The sequence below is a fragment of the Sceloporus occidentalis genome, unplaced genomic scaffold (genome assembly GCF_023333645.1).
Source record: "Sceloporus occidentalis isolate IW3139 unplaced genomic scaffold, rSceOcc1.0.p SCAF_3, whole genome shotgun sequence".
In the NCBI taxonomy this organism is placed as follows: Eukaryota; Metazoa; Chordata; class Lepidosauria; order Squamata; family Phrynosomatidae; genus Sceloporus; species Sceloporus occidentalis.
The window spans coordinates 113,312,132-113,331,510 of NW_028316983.1; the positions used below are offsets into that span (position 1 = coordinate 113,312,132).

General features: G+C 41.9%; 1 protein-coding gene across 1 annotated transcript in view; it reads right to left on the bottom strand.

Moving 5' to 3' along the window:
* The window catches only part of HMCN1 (hemicentin 1), a 284,684-nt gene extending 273,274 nt beyond the window's left edge, over positions 1-11,410 (bottom strand). The window contains exon 1 of the mRNA XM_089515825.1: positions 11,057-11,410. Within this exon, the coding sequence (XP_089371951.1) occupies positions 11,057-11,351 (295 nt within the window). The 5' untranslated portion in view covers positions 11,352-11,410. The remainder of the gene's footprint in view (positions 1-11,056) is intronic.
* Between the last annotated feature and the right edge of the window lie 7,969 nt (positions 11,411-19,379).

A 19,379-nucleotide genomic window follows, 5' to 3' on the forward strand; every position in this document is an offset into this window, starting at 1 on the left:
CAAGTTCGACTCAGGCTTGCATCCTTCCGAGGTCGCTAAAATGAGTACCCAGATTGTTGGGGGCAAATTAGCTTACAGTTGTAAACCGCTTAGACACTGCTTAGGCGGTATGAAGCGGTATATACATAAAGCTTGTTTTACATAATCAGAAGTAAAGTATGGAGAAGCTCTATTCTCTCTGCAAAAACAAAACCAGGAGCACTAACTACTACTAATGAACTACTATGAACTACTAACATCAAAAATTAGAAGAAAGCTAAAGAAGAAACCAGCCATCATGCTAAACTAAAACCTGAAGAACATTCCCATAGAATTTTAAAGATAATGTGAAAAATAGATCTGCACTATTAAGCCTAATTAACCAAGAGCCAGAAGAATGCTGGACTGAAGCCAGGAATATTGTCAGAAAAGAATGCAAAGAGACAATATTTCTAACCAACAAGAAAGAGAAGCCTCAATGGATGATAGATGAAACATTTCAGTCAATAAAGGACAGGTGAGAAGCAAAAGAAAAAGGTGGCCATGAATGCAACTGTTCAACGACTTGTGCACAGGGACAAGGAGAACTACTGTAATAATCAATGCAGAAAAATAGAAAGTGACAACAAAAAAGGAAAAACAAGAGACTTCTTCCACAAAATCCAAGAAATCAAAGGGACATTTGAACCAAGAGTTAGGATGCTCTGTTACTACCAGGGGAACACATTGCATGATCAAGTAAAAATAAAAAGATGATAGAAACAATACATGGAAGAACTATATAAAAGAAATGAAAGGGTGAACCATATGAAGACAAACCTCCAATATTAGAAAGTTAAGTGGAAGCTGTACCCAGAGCACTTGGGAGAACAGATGGCATACCAATAGACCTGCTTTTATCTACAGACATAGAATCTACTCTAGTTCTAAATAAAATTTATCAACAAATATGAACAATAAAACATCCCCCAAAGATTGGAAACCCTCAGTATACATTCCAATCACCAAGAATCATTATATTGCCAAGATGTTAACACAAGAAATATCAACACCTACTTGGACAGTCCTAGTTGGCCAAAGCAGAAGCAAGGTGTTACTGTTGACCATGGCTGAGCATATGCAAGATCCCATAGACCTAGGAGGACCCATAACATTTTTCCTCTCTCTCTGAGCAAGGAAGGAGAATTGCTCACATTTAAATTTACATTTCTCCAGTTTTTCTCATTGTTGTCTCCCACTTTGGCACTCAAAGGAGAGAACAAAAGTAAATATGTGATGAAGTTTTTTAAAGATAAAAAAAAAAGGAATAGCATTCCCCTTTAATAGCACCTACATAGCAAACTATGTGGGCACATGGATTACTTGGTCATAAACTTCCCCACTACAGTGAGATATATTTTCATTTCTATTTAAATTTTATTAATTGATTTTAAATGTGAATCTATTATCATCTTTAAAGTTTATGCCATTTGTGTCTTTTGAATGAAACCATTCCCTTTGTTGTGACAGTGCCTCTAAGCGGTCAACCTATCTCCCTTTCCTACAACTCAGCCTTCAGAACTACTTCTTGAAACACTGCCAGCATCATTTTAAAAATATACAATCACATAAACAGAAAGGCCCTCTCAAAGAGACAGCAAGTTTAAAACCACATCCATCAGATAAACTTCAACACTTAACGCAGTTAATGGAACAATCAGATGAAAAATACACACCATACTGCATGGTTGCATTAAGGACTGCAGGGCTGACCTGAGAGTGTAGTATATACACAGAGGGTATGATGGTCAAAGAGGTTGTACATCCCTGCACATGAGGTTGGAGTTTGGCAAAACATCTGCACTGAAGTTAATAATAAACCACGCTTCCTGGGCTTCTTTCTCTCAGATCATAATTTTACAGATGGAAAAACAGAGAACTGCTGGCCAGCAGGCAAGTAGCCACCAGACTAAGGCTATATATAAAATGCATTCTCCAAGTTAAACTCTCTGGGGAGGCCATGCCACCCCAAGAAAGTTCTCTGCCTAGTAGCTAGCTGCCTCACTTGGCTGGGGCATAGAGATCCATCTCTTTAAAATGAATCAGAGAGAAACTAGGCTGTGTATGGAGGGCAGAAACCTAAATACAGTTGGCCCTCCATAGCCATAGATTCTTTATCCATGGATTCAACTATACACTGCTTAAAAAATATTACAAAAAGATATAAATTCCAACAAGCAAACCTTGATTTTGTCATTTTATATAAGGGACGCCATTTTATTACACCATTGTATTTAATGGGACCGGAGCATTGATGGATATTGTTATGCACAGGGGGTCCCGGAAACAAACCCCAGCGGATATCAAGGGCCCACTTGATAACGGCACCAAATCCCATCTGATGCTGGAAGCTAAACAGGGTCAGCCCTGGTTAGTATTTGGATGGATGAGCACCAACAAATTCCAGGCACTTTCAGAGGAAGGAACTGGCAAAAACATCTCTGAATACGCCTTGCCTACATCCTTGAGGCTGAAACTCATAGGTTTACCATAAGTCAACAGGCAACTTGAAGGCATACACACACATGGAAGGCAGAGAAGAAAGCAGTCTTTCAGACGGTCTCATCCCAAGCCATGAAGAGGTTAGAAACAGCCCTATAAACTAGAACCAAAAGTGACAAGGAGACTATGCCACTGATAAAGCACTAGAATCATAGGCTCAAAGCAGCCAGTTCTAGTTACTGTTGACCCTGTTTTGGTGCATCCACAGATTCAAGGCTGTCTGTATAGACACTCCCACATATATCTAACTTCAGTCATTTAAAGTGAACATTCTCATCCCTTCCCTTATGCCTCATTTTCAAAGGTTTTTTTTAAATTAAAAAAAAGATTATGTAGCAATGAATATGCAAGTTTATCTTGCCAAAACAAATTATGTTTCATGCATTTGAGGAAGGAAGATGTCTTGGTAATTGCACAGGTGCTAGCCAATAGACACCTATTATTGCCCTAATACAATCAGCCATTTCATGATAAAAACCTGCCCAACTGGTCTTTCAGAGTTCATCCAGGACTCAAAAAGGAGATGGTTTGGAGGTAGGGGCAAAGGCACTACTGTGGCGGACGTCTCCACTATTGATGGTTGAATCAGCCCCCATCCTTAGAATTCTTTTGGTTCACATTGCCTTGCGCACAACCATTTTCAAAATACAGAGCAGTGACTGGGGATGCAGGGCCCTGATAAGTTGGAGAAAGAACCTGCAGGAGAAAGAGTTAAGTCATCTTTCCTCTCCCCTTCCCCAACTTCTCTACTCTCAAGACTGTTTTTCATTAAAAGGGGGTGGGGTAGAGGGCTTTGTAGCATATATTTGAGAGCTACAACCAGCGGTGGCTCCCTAGGTTTGCCATCGCAATATGTGCAAAAGGTCCGAAGTAATTTAACAGAACAGTCCCCAAAACATTCTGGATCAATTTTAAAAAGAGGTACAGCAACAAAGGTCTTCTCCGGTTATAAAACCCAGGTCTTGGATAAGCAACTGACAAAAGGGGTAACGTATCAAATAATTCAGCCTGCAGAGAGCCAAGGCCCAGTCTGTTCAAAGTAGAAACTATATAATCAACCGGATTAAGCGACAATAAATCCAAACAGGAAATTCCAGCCACTGCCACCAGCTGTCAATTAACCTTGCATTGGACTGTAAACTCCAGGATAAGACACATCCCTTTTCTGCAAGGAAGTCTGCAGAGGAGTCAGAGCAAATTAAAAGGAGAAAGCACAGAACCTCTGTCTGCACCAAAGACTCGTAACAAATATTGCCAGTTATCATACAGCATGTTGAGGAATCTCGAGTATCACCAAGGCACTCTTTCAACAACTACAGCCTTTTTACCATTCAGGCTCTAATAAACATGTGTTCCCAATATTTTCGCTCATGAATACGTCTCCTTCAAAACCAAAACACTGCAGGCTTGCCAATACCAAGCCCTTGATTGGAAAATCCATACCAGGTCACCTCTGAAGTTTTTCTTTACAAAAAAACACAATCCCACACTCACAACATTCTTTAGGCCCCACTTCTACATGGACTAACATACACTAATTTCTTCCATTCTTTCTTATCGCCTACACTACTTTCGGTCCAGGGCCAATTTTTTGCTGACTGAAGCAAAAGACAAGATAATGAGCCCCTCTCCATTGCAGACAGATTTAGCTAGGCTAGCAAATGAATCTTTCTTCAACATCAGAACTTGGATAAGGTCTTCAACCACATCTGAGGCCAGCAGGCTGGTTTAAGGGGTGTGGGATTGGCTTGGTTGCACACATAGCTCTGTCCTCCATGAGAGAGCAGCAACAGGAGAAATTCAGAAGGAACAGTTGAGAAATGCCATTTTTCTTCTCCAGTGACTACTCATTGGGTCTCATGGTAGAGACATCACTGCCATTGGCATGGGAAAAGGAAGTCTTGAAACTACGGCTGTTGTAACTAGACCTCAATATCTCACTGTGTGATACCAAACTGGTGAGCTAAAAGAACAGGAAGCCTCTTAGCTCACACCCAATTTGACAGTCCCAATTAATACTCCCACCTTTTCATCTACTTTTAAAATATCCCACTTTCTCTCTTGCTTCCAACCACTTTTCCCCTTTGTCTTCAGCTTACTTCAATTGCTGCAAACAACATTCAAAGTTTAATAGTAGTTTGTATCGTTAACTCAGCAGAGGGAAGTAGAAAGCAGATTCTTGTCCTTCCCAGTAGGCTCTGACAAAAGCATACCACTGCAGCCTCTCCTAGCTTGTGTTTTTCCTCTTGCTGGTGGACTCCAGAGAGTGGAGCTTTCAAAGCTTTTCTTAATGCCTCGGACAGATTCATCTAGATAATGTGGTTCCAGACACCTTGAACTGAGCCTGTAAACTAATGGGCAGTTAATGTTGGCAATACAGAATAAATTTAATAAGTGTTAAGTACCTAGCTCTTGCAAATTATTTATCTGCAGCATCTTGTTAGTGTTGAATAGTCCAATTGTTTTCAAGGGCAGCCCTACATAGGGCATATTACAGTAATCTAACCTGGACATGACCAAAGCATCTGTTACTATGGCTGGGACCCTGTCTGCATGGTCCAGAGGAAGAGCAAGAGCAGGCCATCCTGGGCTCTGGAAAGGCAGCTGAAGGCCCAGCAGGGTGCAGGGGAAGAGGAGGAACAGGTGAAGACCTGTTCCTCTTCTTCCTCTCCTACCATCCCCTTCCCCAAGGTCTTCAACTGTCTCCAGAGAGTCAGCTGAAGGCCCAACAGGGCAGGGGGAATAAATCCGACCATGGAAGTCCTGCCCCTGGAGGGAGGAAGTCCCGCTCCCAGCACTGGGTAACACCCAGTGCCGGAAGGTCTTTTTAGTTTGGGCACTCAGTCCCTAAAAGGTTTACTATCGCGGGTCTAAGTATTCCTGGCAGCTAATAGCACATGCACTTTCACAGCTCATACTCAGTCTAGGGGGGCTTACAGATTTCATACCTTCAGGGCAAGTGGGAACTAGAATCAAGAAGTGTGATCTAAAGGTAGGGTTGCCATAATTCTCTACTATAAACTGGGACAAAATGTAGGACAAAATTTAAGCCAAAATATAGGACAATTGTAGGATAAAATTTAGCCCAAAATGTAGGACATTTAAGAAAAATGGAGGACCTTAAATGTCCTACATTTTGGGCTAAATTTTATCCTACAATTGTCCTATATTTTGGTCTAAATTTTGTCCTACATTTTGTCCTGGTTTATAATAGAGAATTATGGCAACCCACTAAAGGCAGATCTAAACCTCCATTAAGATTCAAAGATTTCCCAGCCCCCAGTACTTTCATGCTAACCTGAGCAAGTTTCTGCTTGTTATCATTCACCCAATACTGCCCACTAGTGCCACCACAATTAGTGTGATATATTCATGCCACAATACGTTTCATGGTCCTCTTGATGTCACAAGACTCTTTGCTGATTTTGCTGTAATAAAGTTAAATATTCTGGAATGTTGATGTAATCCTCAAATAATTAGGCCTTTGTCTCCACTCAGATTCCCCAGTTCACCTACCCCTAATTACTGCCCTGCAGTCACTCAAAGTTGTAGCCCCTATCATGTATTGGCCTGAATCCTATAGGTAGTCCAAACTAGAGTAGACCCATTCAATCGATTGTTGAGTGTGAGTCAACACTTATGGAAATCAGATTCATTCAATAGGTCTACTCTAGTTGGAATTAATAATAACTAAATGGATTTGTTCCATGTTCTCCAACATCTCATAGATGAAAACCTGAACACATGTCTCCAATCAATAATAATAATAATAATAATAATAATAAGTTTTATTTTTAAATCGCTTTTCCGCGATGATCAAAGCGGTGTACAAATAAAAAATTGCAATAACAAAATACAGAATACAGAATAAAAATTGCAATACATAAATGAAACTTTCAATAAAAACATCCCAATTATACAAATTAAAACACCAACATCAGACTGTGGTCAGGATGGCAAAAGTTACTAATGCGGAAAAACACACACACCAGAAAAATAAACAGCAGCTTGCTTTTGCCAAAACCTACTGGGAAGATCAAGACTGTCACCCATCCTATCCTCTCCCCCTAATGAGTTAATGAGTGCAAACTACTTTTCATTTTGAACATAGTTTGAACCAACAGAAATAATCGAGGCAGAAAGAGGGAGAGTAGAAGGAGAGAGAAACTGGGGCATTTTAAAAGCAACTGAAAAGTGAGATTACCAAGGATTAACTGGGATGGAACAGTTGGAAGGTATGCTGCTCCAGTAGGAACTTCCATTGTACTAAGCAGACAGATTATATTTTTCTTCCACAGAGTTGGAAGTAGCCGGGTTCTAAGACAATTTCCCATGTTTAAAATGCATAGGCTGAATTCTGGGGTGGGATGAGTGGGCTTGTGACAGTGGGCGCCACCCCAGCTTATACACATCCAAAACACCAGTCATTCTTGAAGATGGGTCTGCAGATTTTGTTAGACTCAGACAGCCAGCAAATTCAGGGAGCTGTAGTCTGGGCACCCAAATCCATGTAGTCAGACCTTGCTTTTTCAAATGCTGTGATTAAACATATAATGCCCATCAAGGGCCTGATGCATTAGTTGTTTCCTGAACTAATTAGTAGGAAGCCAGAAAGCAAAGTAAACAAAATAAGTAACAGCGGTCTCTAATCTCTAAGCTTTGGTTGTGATGCAAAGAAGCTTCCCTTGGCCAGAACTCTTTGAATTTGCCATAGGACATGAACATCTTTCATGCATGTCTTTGTTATGCTGTCCTCTTTAGGCCACCCACCAGCCACTTTGGTAAAATACTGCTAGAAGTGACTGTGTCAATGATTCCGATTAAATGTAAATACCATACATGGTTGCTTTATACAGTATCATAAAGCAAAGAAATCCATGCCCTTGTCTTCAGATTTTGCCATCTATATGTCTGCAATGGAAAAGAAGTGAAGTGGGGGAAGTTAGTAAGGCAGGGAAGAGGCAAGAGTTACAAATACAGAGTGAGAAACCCAGAGGATCAGGACAGAAAACACATTTTAAACTATGCTTCTCTGATCTTTGAATGACTCTGCCACATTGGCTAGTGGAGGAAAAACAACCAAAGATTAGACAGTTACCAATTGGGGATTCTAAAACAACAAGCCCTGCATCAGCAGAAGGCTGGACTAGAACACTCTTGGGATACTTTCCAGATCTTTATCCAATGTCATGCTTTGTCTGCTGAAAAAGTGGAATGACAGAGGGTTAATAAGGACTGTCCTTGGCAGATCCGAACAGTGGGCAGGTATGCAAGTGGAGTACTTAAAAATATCCCACATCCCTAGGCTGAGAAAGAATAGATTCATCGTTGCATCTTCTGGCCAAGTGTTAGCTCTGTTGGCTCATTATTATTATTTTTATTATTATCCTGCTTCTTGCCCAAAATTGTGATAAAATCAGCTTACAAATTAAAACACAGTACAGTTTAAAACATAAAAATAATAAATAAACAAATAAGTGGGCATTAGAATAGATTGCACTTGACATGGGGCAAAACAAAATGGCCAGTGCTTGGCAACTGTAAATACCCATATTCCATTCACTACCTGAAAAGAGGCTGAAAATAGTGAACCTTGCACTGTTTCAGTCCCAGTTAATTCATAAGGTTACTCTTTATGCACCTGAGTGGCCATTTACACATCACCCAGAAAGGGGGGATAATGACCTGCATAAAATTTGCATTTCCTGATTTAGATGTAAATTTAGAAATAGATACTGTAATTACATAGAAATACATCTTAACTTAGCAGAGAAAACTGTGACCAGGTGAGCTGGTTGCCATTGTCCACATATTAATTGGTGATGAGCAGTTCTGGGGAACTTGCTGTCTTTCCTTATGGTTATTATTCTTTAACGGCACTGGGACTGTCTAGTCCTTCACACAGAAGACTATCCTCTGGGAGCCATTCATATAGAGAGGGCTCTCTTCTGTAATACAAAACACATGGCCACCCTAGGTTCTTGGTTTAAGAACTACAATGCATGGCATACATAAGACTGCAGAATAAAAGCTTATGGGAAGAGCCATTGATGTATAACAGATGTAGAATCAAATAACAATAGTCCCTCTAAAACCATTTACAAAAGGCTCTATTCACACAATAGATTTTAGCTAGTTTGGGGTATTAATTAATTAGCCAGTATGGCATGTGGTTTGAGCATTGGACTATGACTCTGGAGACCAGGGTTCAGTTCCCAGATCAACCATGAAACCCAATGGGTAACCATGGGCAAATCACATGCTCTCAGCCTCAGGGGGAGGCAATGGCAAACCTCTTTTGAACTAATCTTGCCAAGAAAACCCCATGATAGGTTTGCCTTAGGTTCACCATAAGTAAAACATGGCTTGAAGGCAAACAACAACAACAATTAACTAGTAGGAGCTGAGCATCAAAGTCACATGTGGGGCTGTGTGTGAGAATGTGTTTTGAAAATATATATACCAATGATGGCTGTTGACCATGTGTGGTAGCTCTTATTTATTAAATTCAGGGCAGACCCTGCCATTAGACAGAGTGAAGCAGCCAGTTCAAGTAGCAGATTTGGGGTCTCATCAAAAAGCTGCAAAGAGTTAGTTATTTAACATGTACTTTTACTGATGGTAGAGATACGGTATATGTGGGATTATCTGCCTCAAAATAACCTTGCTTGTTTAAGGTACTAAGCACTATGATTTGTCTAGGTGGGAGATGCTATTTTGTGCTCTGTCTCAGGCAACAAAATATCTTGAGCCAGATTCCATTGTAAATTATGTCACTTCGATCCCTCAAAAAAGTAAAGAGGTATGCAAATACAATTAACTATTGTGCGATATATTTTCAGAAGGTTGTATTTAATCAAGGGAGCTGATTGAACCAATGTCTAGCAATGTAATTAATACAGGAGAATGAAAACAGCATTACAATAGCCATTCACCTAAAGCAGCACAAAGGAGTTTCAGTCTTCCATCCTTCAGGCCCTCTACTGGCATGTGTTGCTCCCTACAATGGTACTTCTCCCTTTTTGAATATTGTTGGCGCCTTTCATGGAGCAACATGAGATCAGAGAAGAGAAAATGCTTCACCATCACCCCCCTTGCCCCTTTGTGGCATGCTTCCTGCAATGGGATTTGGCTTTGGAAACACTTTGGGGAAACAAATGCTTTCTGTTAATTGAGCAGAAATGGAAAACGCTTGCCAAATGTCATTATGAATGTTCCACTGTTGTTAGGTTATCAAGCAGTATAAGTATTTTGACTATGGTCGTGATTTCCTTATAAAACAAAGTCATAGTTGGGGACAAGTGGATTGATCAATCCCTCTGCACAACCGATTGCCAGATGTTTCAACTATGTTGTGTCTCAGGTGAAGCGAACAGCAGGCATGTCAGATTTTTAAACAGGCTTTTCAGTGTTTACTTTGAATGGATATCTGTGCTGATATTGCTACATGCCTAGGGCATCCAGGTTTCTATTTCCTTGTGGGGTCACCCAGAGATATTGTACAATGGAAGAGGATAAAGTCCTAGGAAGGAGGATAGAAAACAGATGCTGGGGAGTGAGAGAGGAAACAGGAAGAATATGTATATAAACAGCAGAAGGAATGAGGAATGCAGGGAGGGAAATGAGGGACACTGAAGCAGCCTGCAATACAATCTGTATTGTATCCCAGGAACTTTAAATGGGAAATGCAACAAAACGGCAAGCCAGATTGGGAGGAGGGTCAAAGGTCATGATTTTGGAGGGTATGTAAACAGCTGCCCTACAGTGTCAACTGCTCTTATTTTTTGTGAAGAGAAATGCATCCATCTCTTAATGAGAAAAAAACACACATCAATATATTGAATTTAGACTGAATATTGATGGGAAATCAGCCACATAATTTTTCATACTGAACATGATGGCATGTGTGCACCTCTAAAAGTAATGAAGATCAGGTTAACTGGCTCAGTTTACAGTTGACATCTTCAGCTCCTGAATGGGAATTAAATTAGATACAACGTGCAATTCATAATTTTATTTCAACAGAAAATACTATGTAAACGCAACAGCAGCTATATGTAAGAAGTTTTATGTTCCAACCTTCCATAACAATCATTCCCACACTGTGCACCTGATTGGACACATTAGTGTGCTCTGTGAAATACAGTAAGTAAAGCCTTCAATAAGGCACCATGTTTGTCTCTTTCCCATCAGGCTCTTATTTGGGGAGGTAACAGTCCATTGCCTCTACATTCGGCATGATGGACCTGATAACAACTACATCTCTTGCAGAGAGGTTTTTAAAATTACCTCTCCTCAGATGAATTCACCCATCTCATCTCTATTCCATTCAGTCTTTGGTAAGTAAGAACAATTGAGTGTGCCTCCAATTTTAATTTAAGGAAAAATAATATGATACTGCTATGTATCACTGTAAGTCAAAGTCCTCAAAGAAGCATGAAGAATTTTCAGCAACCCATGCATGGGTGTGAGTGTCAGAGTGTGTGTTTGTGTGCATCCTTGCATGCAATAAGAGGTCTTGAAAAGATTGTCTTACCTGGGTCATGGAAAGGAACCAATGCAAAGTTGTAAAGCGGTCTCTTGGGTCTTTTCAGAGAGGTCTCCAGAATTTTGGATGCGCCCTCAATTACCTGAACTAAGTCATCATACATTGAGCCAGTCACATCAAACACAAAAGCTAAGGTAGATGCTCCTTCTGGGATTTCTTCCACCATGGCTTGAGGCTCCACTTCTACATCAGCATCTTGTGCATGGCAAAGAGAAAAAAGGACAAAAAATAAGGATGCATAGAATCCCACTGCCCAGAGATGGACACTGCCGTGGGAATTCATGATTTCTTTCTTCTTCACTGGTACCTAGGCACTGTGCTCAGCTCTCCACACCAAGCATCACAAAGGATCCAGTCTGTTAACAAAAAAAAAAAAACCTGGGGGAGGGGGAGAAAACTAAAGCATTTGATCTTTCTTTTTCCCAAGCAACAATCAAGTCCTTTTTTTTCCTCTACAAAGTATTTTTCAGAGACTCAAGGGAAGAAAGAGGACCAGGGATTTCAGCAGCTTTTGCTTGCAAGTAGTGGCTGGTTCTTCTTCCCTTCCCCAGCCTACTGCAAGACTTCTGGCAGCCTCTCACCAAGGGAAGGGAGAGACAGTCCCATTCATGTCCCCCTGTTCAGCAGCAGCTGCTGCTGCTGTTACCGCCTCTGGATTCTTTGGCAAGAGGCTCTCAAAGTTCGGCTGCTGTCAGGAGTCTTTGGCTAGAGAGTGAGGCTTCTTAGTTCTTACTACTGCTGCTGCAACTGTTGCTCAGGCTATTGAGGCAACCAAGAGTGGATGCTCAATTCAGTTCAGTACAGCTCGCCCTCTCATTGGTCACTCCCACTTCCCGACCTTTGCTTTCGAGGCCCCCCTTTTAGGGTGACTTGCTTTAAAAGGTATTTAGGGTCACTTGAGTGCTGCAAAAAATCACTCAAGGCAAATCTCTTTCATATGCTGTCTTTAAAACAAAGGTATGGTGATTCTTAGGGAAGCAGGGGGCTGTTTTCTAGCACTTTTTGTCAAGGATGATGAAAGATGCTTAAAAGAAATAATCCTCATCCTCCCTTCAGCCCTAAGAGGTCTCGGTCCCCTTTGCCTCCAGTAATTTAAGCTTCAAGAAGCGTAGGTAGGTAGGTAGGGAAAATACACTCCAAATGACATCTGGATTCCCAGACTGCCTAAAATATACTGTGATATTCCCCAGCAAGAGTAATTTCAGCTGAAAGCAGAGGCCACCATGGCTGCCTTCCATCAGTTTGGCTCAGCCAGGCAACAGTTTGTGGGCACTTAGGTATTCCACGCCTGGATTTCATTTGCACCCACTGAGTGCACATTCATGAGAACAAATTCAGAAATTACTGAATGTTTATTTGGACTTGTCCCTGATTTGCAAATAACATACATTTGGCATTCTTACATCCTTTCATTTTTCCACCCATGCCTGCTATTCTCCACTAGTGTGGTGTCACCCGCTTTCTCTTTGAAGATGTACTAAGAGATTTACCCACTGCTGAACATAAAAGGCTGCCTTTAATCAAGTCAGACTATTGAGCTAATTATACCAGCCCAGTCCTGTCCAGTCCAGAGTTGTGGGATCTCTCTGGTCCTCTAGACATTTTGAACTACAGATTGCATTGGCTGTGCTGGCTGGTACTTCTGGGAGCTGAGGTCCAAAACATTTTGAAGGCCAAAGGTTCTCCATCCCTGATCTAGTCTGACTAGCAGCACTGGTTCTGAACCATACTGCCTCAGCAGATTTAACTGACCATGCCAAGGAATTTCAACCCAGGATGTTCTACAAGCGAATTATGTGCTCCACCTCTGAACCGAATGGCCTTTACACCAGGAGCCCTGTTGGTGGACTGGTTAAATGCCTGTACTGCAGCCACTCACTCACAAACTGTATGGTTATGAGTTCAATCCCAGCCAGGGGCTTAGGGTCGACTCAGCCTGGCAGCCTTCCAAACTTGCTAAAATGAGTACCCAACTTGTTGGCGGCAATTAGCTTACACATTGTAAACCGCTTAGGAAGTGCTTAAGTGCACTGATAAGCAGTTTAGAAATGTACTTGCTATTGATATTTAGGCATCTTTCTGCCCCTGCATGGTGAAATGCATTATCCTTTCCCTCAAAAAGAGGGGGAGGGGGGAGAGAAAAGAAGGCAGTTGCAAAAAAATGCACATTCTAATTTACAAGCACTGTGTAGGTGTACATGCAGAAATAACTACAATGTAAATAAAAATAGAATATGTCTCACAATTATGCCAGAGTAACTATGCTGTGAGTGCACTACATCACCCATATGTGTACATAGCACTACAGCCTGCATCATTGTACAACCAATCATGCAATTTGCATCATGCTGATGCATGCTCCCATTGTGCAATCCTGTCAACATGCACAAGAGGATAAACTTACACAGTTTCTTGAAAAGCACAACAATGCCAGAGGAAATTTTCTGTTTACACAAGCATGATCAAGATACAAACATTGCACCATTTCTTTAAAAGTGCAGTCACTCAATCAGGGGAGCTTATCGCACACACTTTTGCCTCCAATCTGGGCATGGGCAGGGGATGCACATGGCCGAGTGAAAACGCATTTTATCACATGTCATATCTTCCTCAAGGCATCCTCATGCCATCACCCGGTGCTAAGCCATCACCTATCAGGGCTGAATTTTGAAAGCCGGAAGCTTTCCAGCTGAGCTAAATCATGTGGCTGAGCCCTGATTAAGGATGGCTTAGGGCCAGGTGATGGCATGGGGATTCCTTGAGGAAAGTATAGCATGCGATAAAATGCATTTTTACTTGGCCATGCACATCCCCTGCCCATGCCCAGATCAGGAGCAAAAGTATGTGCAATATGGTCCAGGGTTAGCTGTATGTCACCAGCAGGATTCTAGCTTCTTCTGTGCAAAATATGGGAAGAGGATGTGTAACAGATGGGCAAGTTATAGAATGCAGGGGAGGGGGGATTTTTGCCCCAGTGACTGTTCAGATTTCCAAAAATGCCCCAAGGTTTAAAAAAGTGGCCATATGTCCACTCTGAATTTAAAAAAAAAAAACAATACAGTGGACCCTTGTTATACGCTGGGGTTTGGTTCCAAGATGCCCCATGGATAACAAAATCTGTGGATTCTCAAGTCCCATTAAATATAATGACATAGCAAAATGGTGTCCCCTATAAAAAATGGAAAATCAAGGTTTGATATTTGAAATTTATACTGTTTTTGAACATTTTCAAACTGTGGTTGTTTGAATCCATGTCTAAAAAATCTGTGTATAAGAAGGGCTGACTGTAGTAGTATATTTAATGTTAAACAATACAAAGACCCCTTACAAGTTATCTGAAAGGTGAGTTGTCATCCTTGAAGTTTTCACGTGAGGCAGTTAACTCTTTCCCTGGCCAAAAACGGGTTGGTCTTAGGAGACAACAGCCACAAAAAAGCCCTAGGCAATGTATATTGAGATGACTGATTGCCCTTACAAACCCCAAAGGGAGATGATGATGATGATAGGTAGGTAGGTAGGTAGGCAGGCAGGCAGGCAGGCAGGCAGGCAGGCAGGCAGGCAGGCAGGCAGGCAGACAGACAGGAGTAGGGGTAGGGGTTGGGGTAGGCATCAGCATCCACACGGTTATCCCCAATATAATTCTGGCATTATATTATATTATATTAGTTGTTCTTGTGTGCCCTCAAGCCACTTCTAACTTATGGTGACCGTAAAACAAAGCTGTTACACCATTTTCTTGGCAAGATTTTTCAGAGGGGATTTGTCTTTGCCTTCCTTTGAGGCTCAGAGAAGAAGGTGCGCAAGAAGGTCACATGGCAGAAGAAAGTGTCAGTAAAACATGATTAAAACATGATAATAGAGCAATCAGGGAAAAGATTATCACACACACACAAGCTTATCCCATTCGTGTCCTATATGTAAACTGTAACATCATTGGTTAATAACGGGAGTTTAATAACGGGATGCTTCCCCCCAATCATGCTATTACCACATTTTAATCATATTCTAATGACGCTTGCCTCCTGGGTGAAAGCCTCCTCAGTTGGTGTCCATGACCAAGCGGGAATTCAAACCTGGTCTCCAGAGTCAAATTCCAACATTTAAATGACTACACCATGCTGTCTTTCATATATTATATTGCAGGGTGTTTTATTTATAGGTTATCATCCCAATGGAATATTAACATTGTTACCTATTTTGGGCCCTTACAATGGAGATGGGGAGTGGGCCAGAAATCCAACAACAGTTTAGCAAAATCTTGGGGTTGTCATATTATATAAGTAACCAAATACAATCCCTCCTGCCATCTTCAGGAAATAGTGGATACTATTCCCAGCCACATCTAACCATGGATTTGGTGATACTCCAAAGGTTGAATAATGTTTCACCCTGCTCAAAGTATTTTCCTCTGACCAAATAATTTCTAAAATGCCTCTGGGCTGGCCCAGGACCTTTAGGTGCCTGTGACAAAGCAGCAAATGGCATCCCCCACTGACTCTTGTCAAGGTGCATAGTTCCCAAAGCCAACCAAGGGGATGTTCCCATTAGGTGAAACCCCGCGTTCTGAATCGAATCCAAGGAGTGGCGTTCCTATTAGGATCCGATTTAAACCTAGAACAGTTCTAGAGCAACCCGCAACCGTCCCCACTACAAATCGAATCGTAGAGCGGTTTAAAATTTTGAATCGATTTTTCGTCATTTAACGCGCGTTAAAAAAGACGAAGGGTCTGACCTTCGTTTTTCCCTTGATTCGAGTTAGGAACCGGAGCATTTAAATAGGAACGACAACCTTTGAAATCGGGTTAGATGGATGGGAGGAGCCGAGTGCGATGGGGCTGGCCTTGGGGGAGTTGCCCTTTCTGTCCCCATCCGTCATGGCTGTCGCCATTTTTGCTTCCCTCACCCCTTTGTCCGCTGTGGTCTTTCAATAAGAGATAAGGATTAATTTTATTTTTTATTTTAATGGTTTACAGGCGCTTAATCTCTTCAGCGCTTTAAGCGCCTGAAGTCCCGGCTGCTCAAGCGCCTGCATCTGCCGGTGGATTGCAACCTCCCCTCTGTGTGGGAAGAGCCCATTTCTAACGGAGGAGAGGCAGGAAGGGAAGGCTCCTCTCGAAGAGGCATTCCCTGCCCGCTTGGGCTCTGATCTCGCCCAGACAGGGAAGGGAAGGCTCCTCGCGAGGAGGCATCTGATCTCGCCCAGGCAAGGAAGGGCTCTGATCAATGGGGGGGGGGGGCTAGAGCCTTTCTCCCTCCATTTCTCAAATGGAATCTGCCTTCTCCTCCAACCCTGGAAAGAGAATCTTTGGGAAGAGTGCTCCCTCCCTGCTTTTCCAGCAGCCTCCTTCATTGATCTCTGTGCTCTCTGAAGGGATTCTCCCTGGCTGTCTTGGGAGACATGAAGAGGGGATGCTGTCATGGAAAACCTATCCCATAGTTCCTCTGGAAAGAGCTTGGGTTTCCTAAATTCGCTTTGCCAGAAGCCTCCCCCATTGATCTCTGTGCTCTCTGAAGGGATTCTCCCTGGCTGTCTTGGGAGACATGAAGAGGGGATGCTGTCATGGAAAACCTATCCCATAGTTCCTCTGGAAAGAGCTTGGGTTTCCTAAATTCGCTTTGCCAGAAGCCTCTCCCATTGATCTCTGTGCTCTCTGAAGGGATTCTCCCTGGCTGTCTTGGGAGACATGAAGAGGGGATGCTGTCATGGAAAACCTATCCCATAGTTCCTCTGGAAAGAGCTTGGGTTTCCTAAATTCGCTTTGCCAGAAGCCTCCCCCATTGATCTCTGTGCTCTCTGAAGGGATTCTCCCTGGCTGTCTTGGGAGACATGAAGAGGGGATGCTGTCATGCAAAACCTATCCCATAGTTCCTCTGGAAAGAGCTTGGGTTTCCTAAATTTGCTTTCCTAAATTCGCTAAATTCACAAACAGTCAATGAAATGGAAACGATGCCAAAAGATAAATCGCTTCCAAATATTCCGGATTAACGTTACGTCATTCTGACGTACTATTGATTGACAGCTCCAAATAAGGTATGGAGGAGAAGAATCGCTTTATTTAAACACCGATTTCATGCCAAGTAGGAACGCTTGCAGGTAAAAACTTCGATTTAAAAAACCAGATGGGAACGAAGAATAAAAGCGATTTGGAACGCGGGATAAGACCAGGGTTATTTTGAATCGGATCTATTAAAACGTTATATTTTAAATCGTTTCAAATCTTAAGTGGGAACATCCCCCAAGTTACTTTAACATCCAAAGCAGAAAATCCTGAAAGCATCTTTCTCCATCTCTCTGGCAGAAAAACAAACAAACAATAATACCTTTAATACCTGCAAAGTCCATTATTTCATTTGTGTGGGTAGTCCCTTTGCTGGCGCAGCTATTTGACACCCTCATTGTGTTCTTAGTTGCTATGGCCAACTCAGCACTCGATGGCCAACCTTTTGGTGATAACAGTTGCTGTTCCTTTGCTAGGCTGGTGTTTGGATACCATACATGGAGTCAACAAACAGAACTACTGAAGTACAATCTTTGAGATTCTATGGTCACCTCTGCACTAGTGAGGCGACAGGGTGAGACTTTCTGGAGGCCAAAGAAGGCCAGAATATAATAACAAATAATACATTAATAACTATCATTCAAAATCTGCTGCTTCACTCTGCTGGATGGTAGGGCTAGTTCTCCTCACTGCAACTCAGACAATACAAAGTAGGAAGGAGGTATTTGTTGTTTAAACCAAAGCTGTTTGTATAGCTGACAAAATTAACTGGTGTGCTCATGAACCCTTGTGTAGCTTAGTCATCTGCATGATCCTGCCAAGTGGCAAACAGATGCACAGTAGAACATATGGTAAAATAATCACTTGCATGGACTCTCTTTGGAACCATGGCACTCGGTTCAGCCAGAAATTAACACTTTCAGGTTAAATTAACACGAGAGAAATATATTAAGTATATGCTTAAAACTCTCATTTTAACCAATGGGACAAAAGTGCAAATTAGATGATCACACACAGAAAAACCAGCAGGAATGACGCGGGATGTAAAAGACAAAAACGGGTCTTATCACATTTACCAGTCCTCAAGCTGTAAGTAGCCCGTATCCACCCAGGGAGCCTGTCCACAACCCAGATTTCTCCCTCCACTTTTTCAAGAATGGGAAAATCCCGGCAAGAGAAGCCCGGGTTGTAGATTGGCTTCCTGGGTATGGATAAAAGTAATAAGACCCCGTTTTGTCTTTTAGACCCCACGTCTCTCCCGCTGGTTTTTCTGTGTGCAATAATCTCCATAAGGCAGGCTCCTACAACGACTGAGCAGAGGTAATAATGTTGCTTCTACACAGACCTTACATGTTTACCTTCGTGCTTACATTCTTCTCTTGTTCATCAGTTCTAAGGGCTGCTGACATCAGACCTTTATAGACCGGAGGCAACAGTCAGGGCCCATCCAAGAGATTTTACTGCCTAAGACAGAGTAGCAACTGACACCTCCTCACAAAGTGCTTGGAATTGTCTTTAAAGCAGGAGCGGGAAATTCCCAAGGGTTGGGGAGCCTCATTAGCCCTCCATAACATCTAAGTATGTTTCTCCTCGATCCTGACATGCCCAAACATTTGCAAACCCTTTTTTTCTAAAATGTATTTTGGCTCAAAAGGCAATATGAACATATTGTGGTCACTTATAGGTTGTTCCAGGTCTAATCTATACTGCAGAAATAATACACTTTGACAGCACTTTAACTGTCCTGGCTCCATGTTATGGAATCCTGGAATCTGTAGTTTGTTGTGGCACCAGCAGCTCTTTGACAGAGAAGGCTAAATGCTTCACAAAACTACAAATCCATAGCATTGAACCATGACAGTTAAAATGGCATCAAACTGCATTACTTCTGCAGTGCAGAATAGACCTGAGAGCTTTCTAAAAAAGAAAAAAGCAGGAAGTAAACTGAGAGTTGATTTAGCAAAAATTATTTCCCCCCAAAACGTTTCCCCAAAAAATATTTCCAAAAAAACCGTGAACAATATTGTAGATCCTGTGGGCTTCAGAAATGGCCTTGAGGGCTAGGTGTGACCCACGTGTTAATTTTTCCACATTCCAACTTTAAAATATCATTCTATTTGAAATCAATGGAGGGGGAGACATTCTGTTACAGTATTATAACACCTGTTTTATTTTTTATAAGCTGCTTTGAATCCCATTTCTGGTGAAATGGCAGGATATAAATGAGGATGAGGATGGTTCATACTACTGCATCAGTTGCTGTCTCCTGTTTTAGGGCTTGAGGCAGGAATACCTAAAATCTACAGAACACA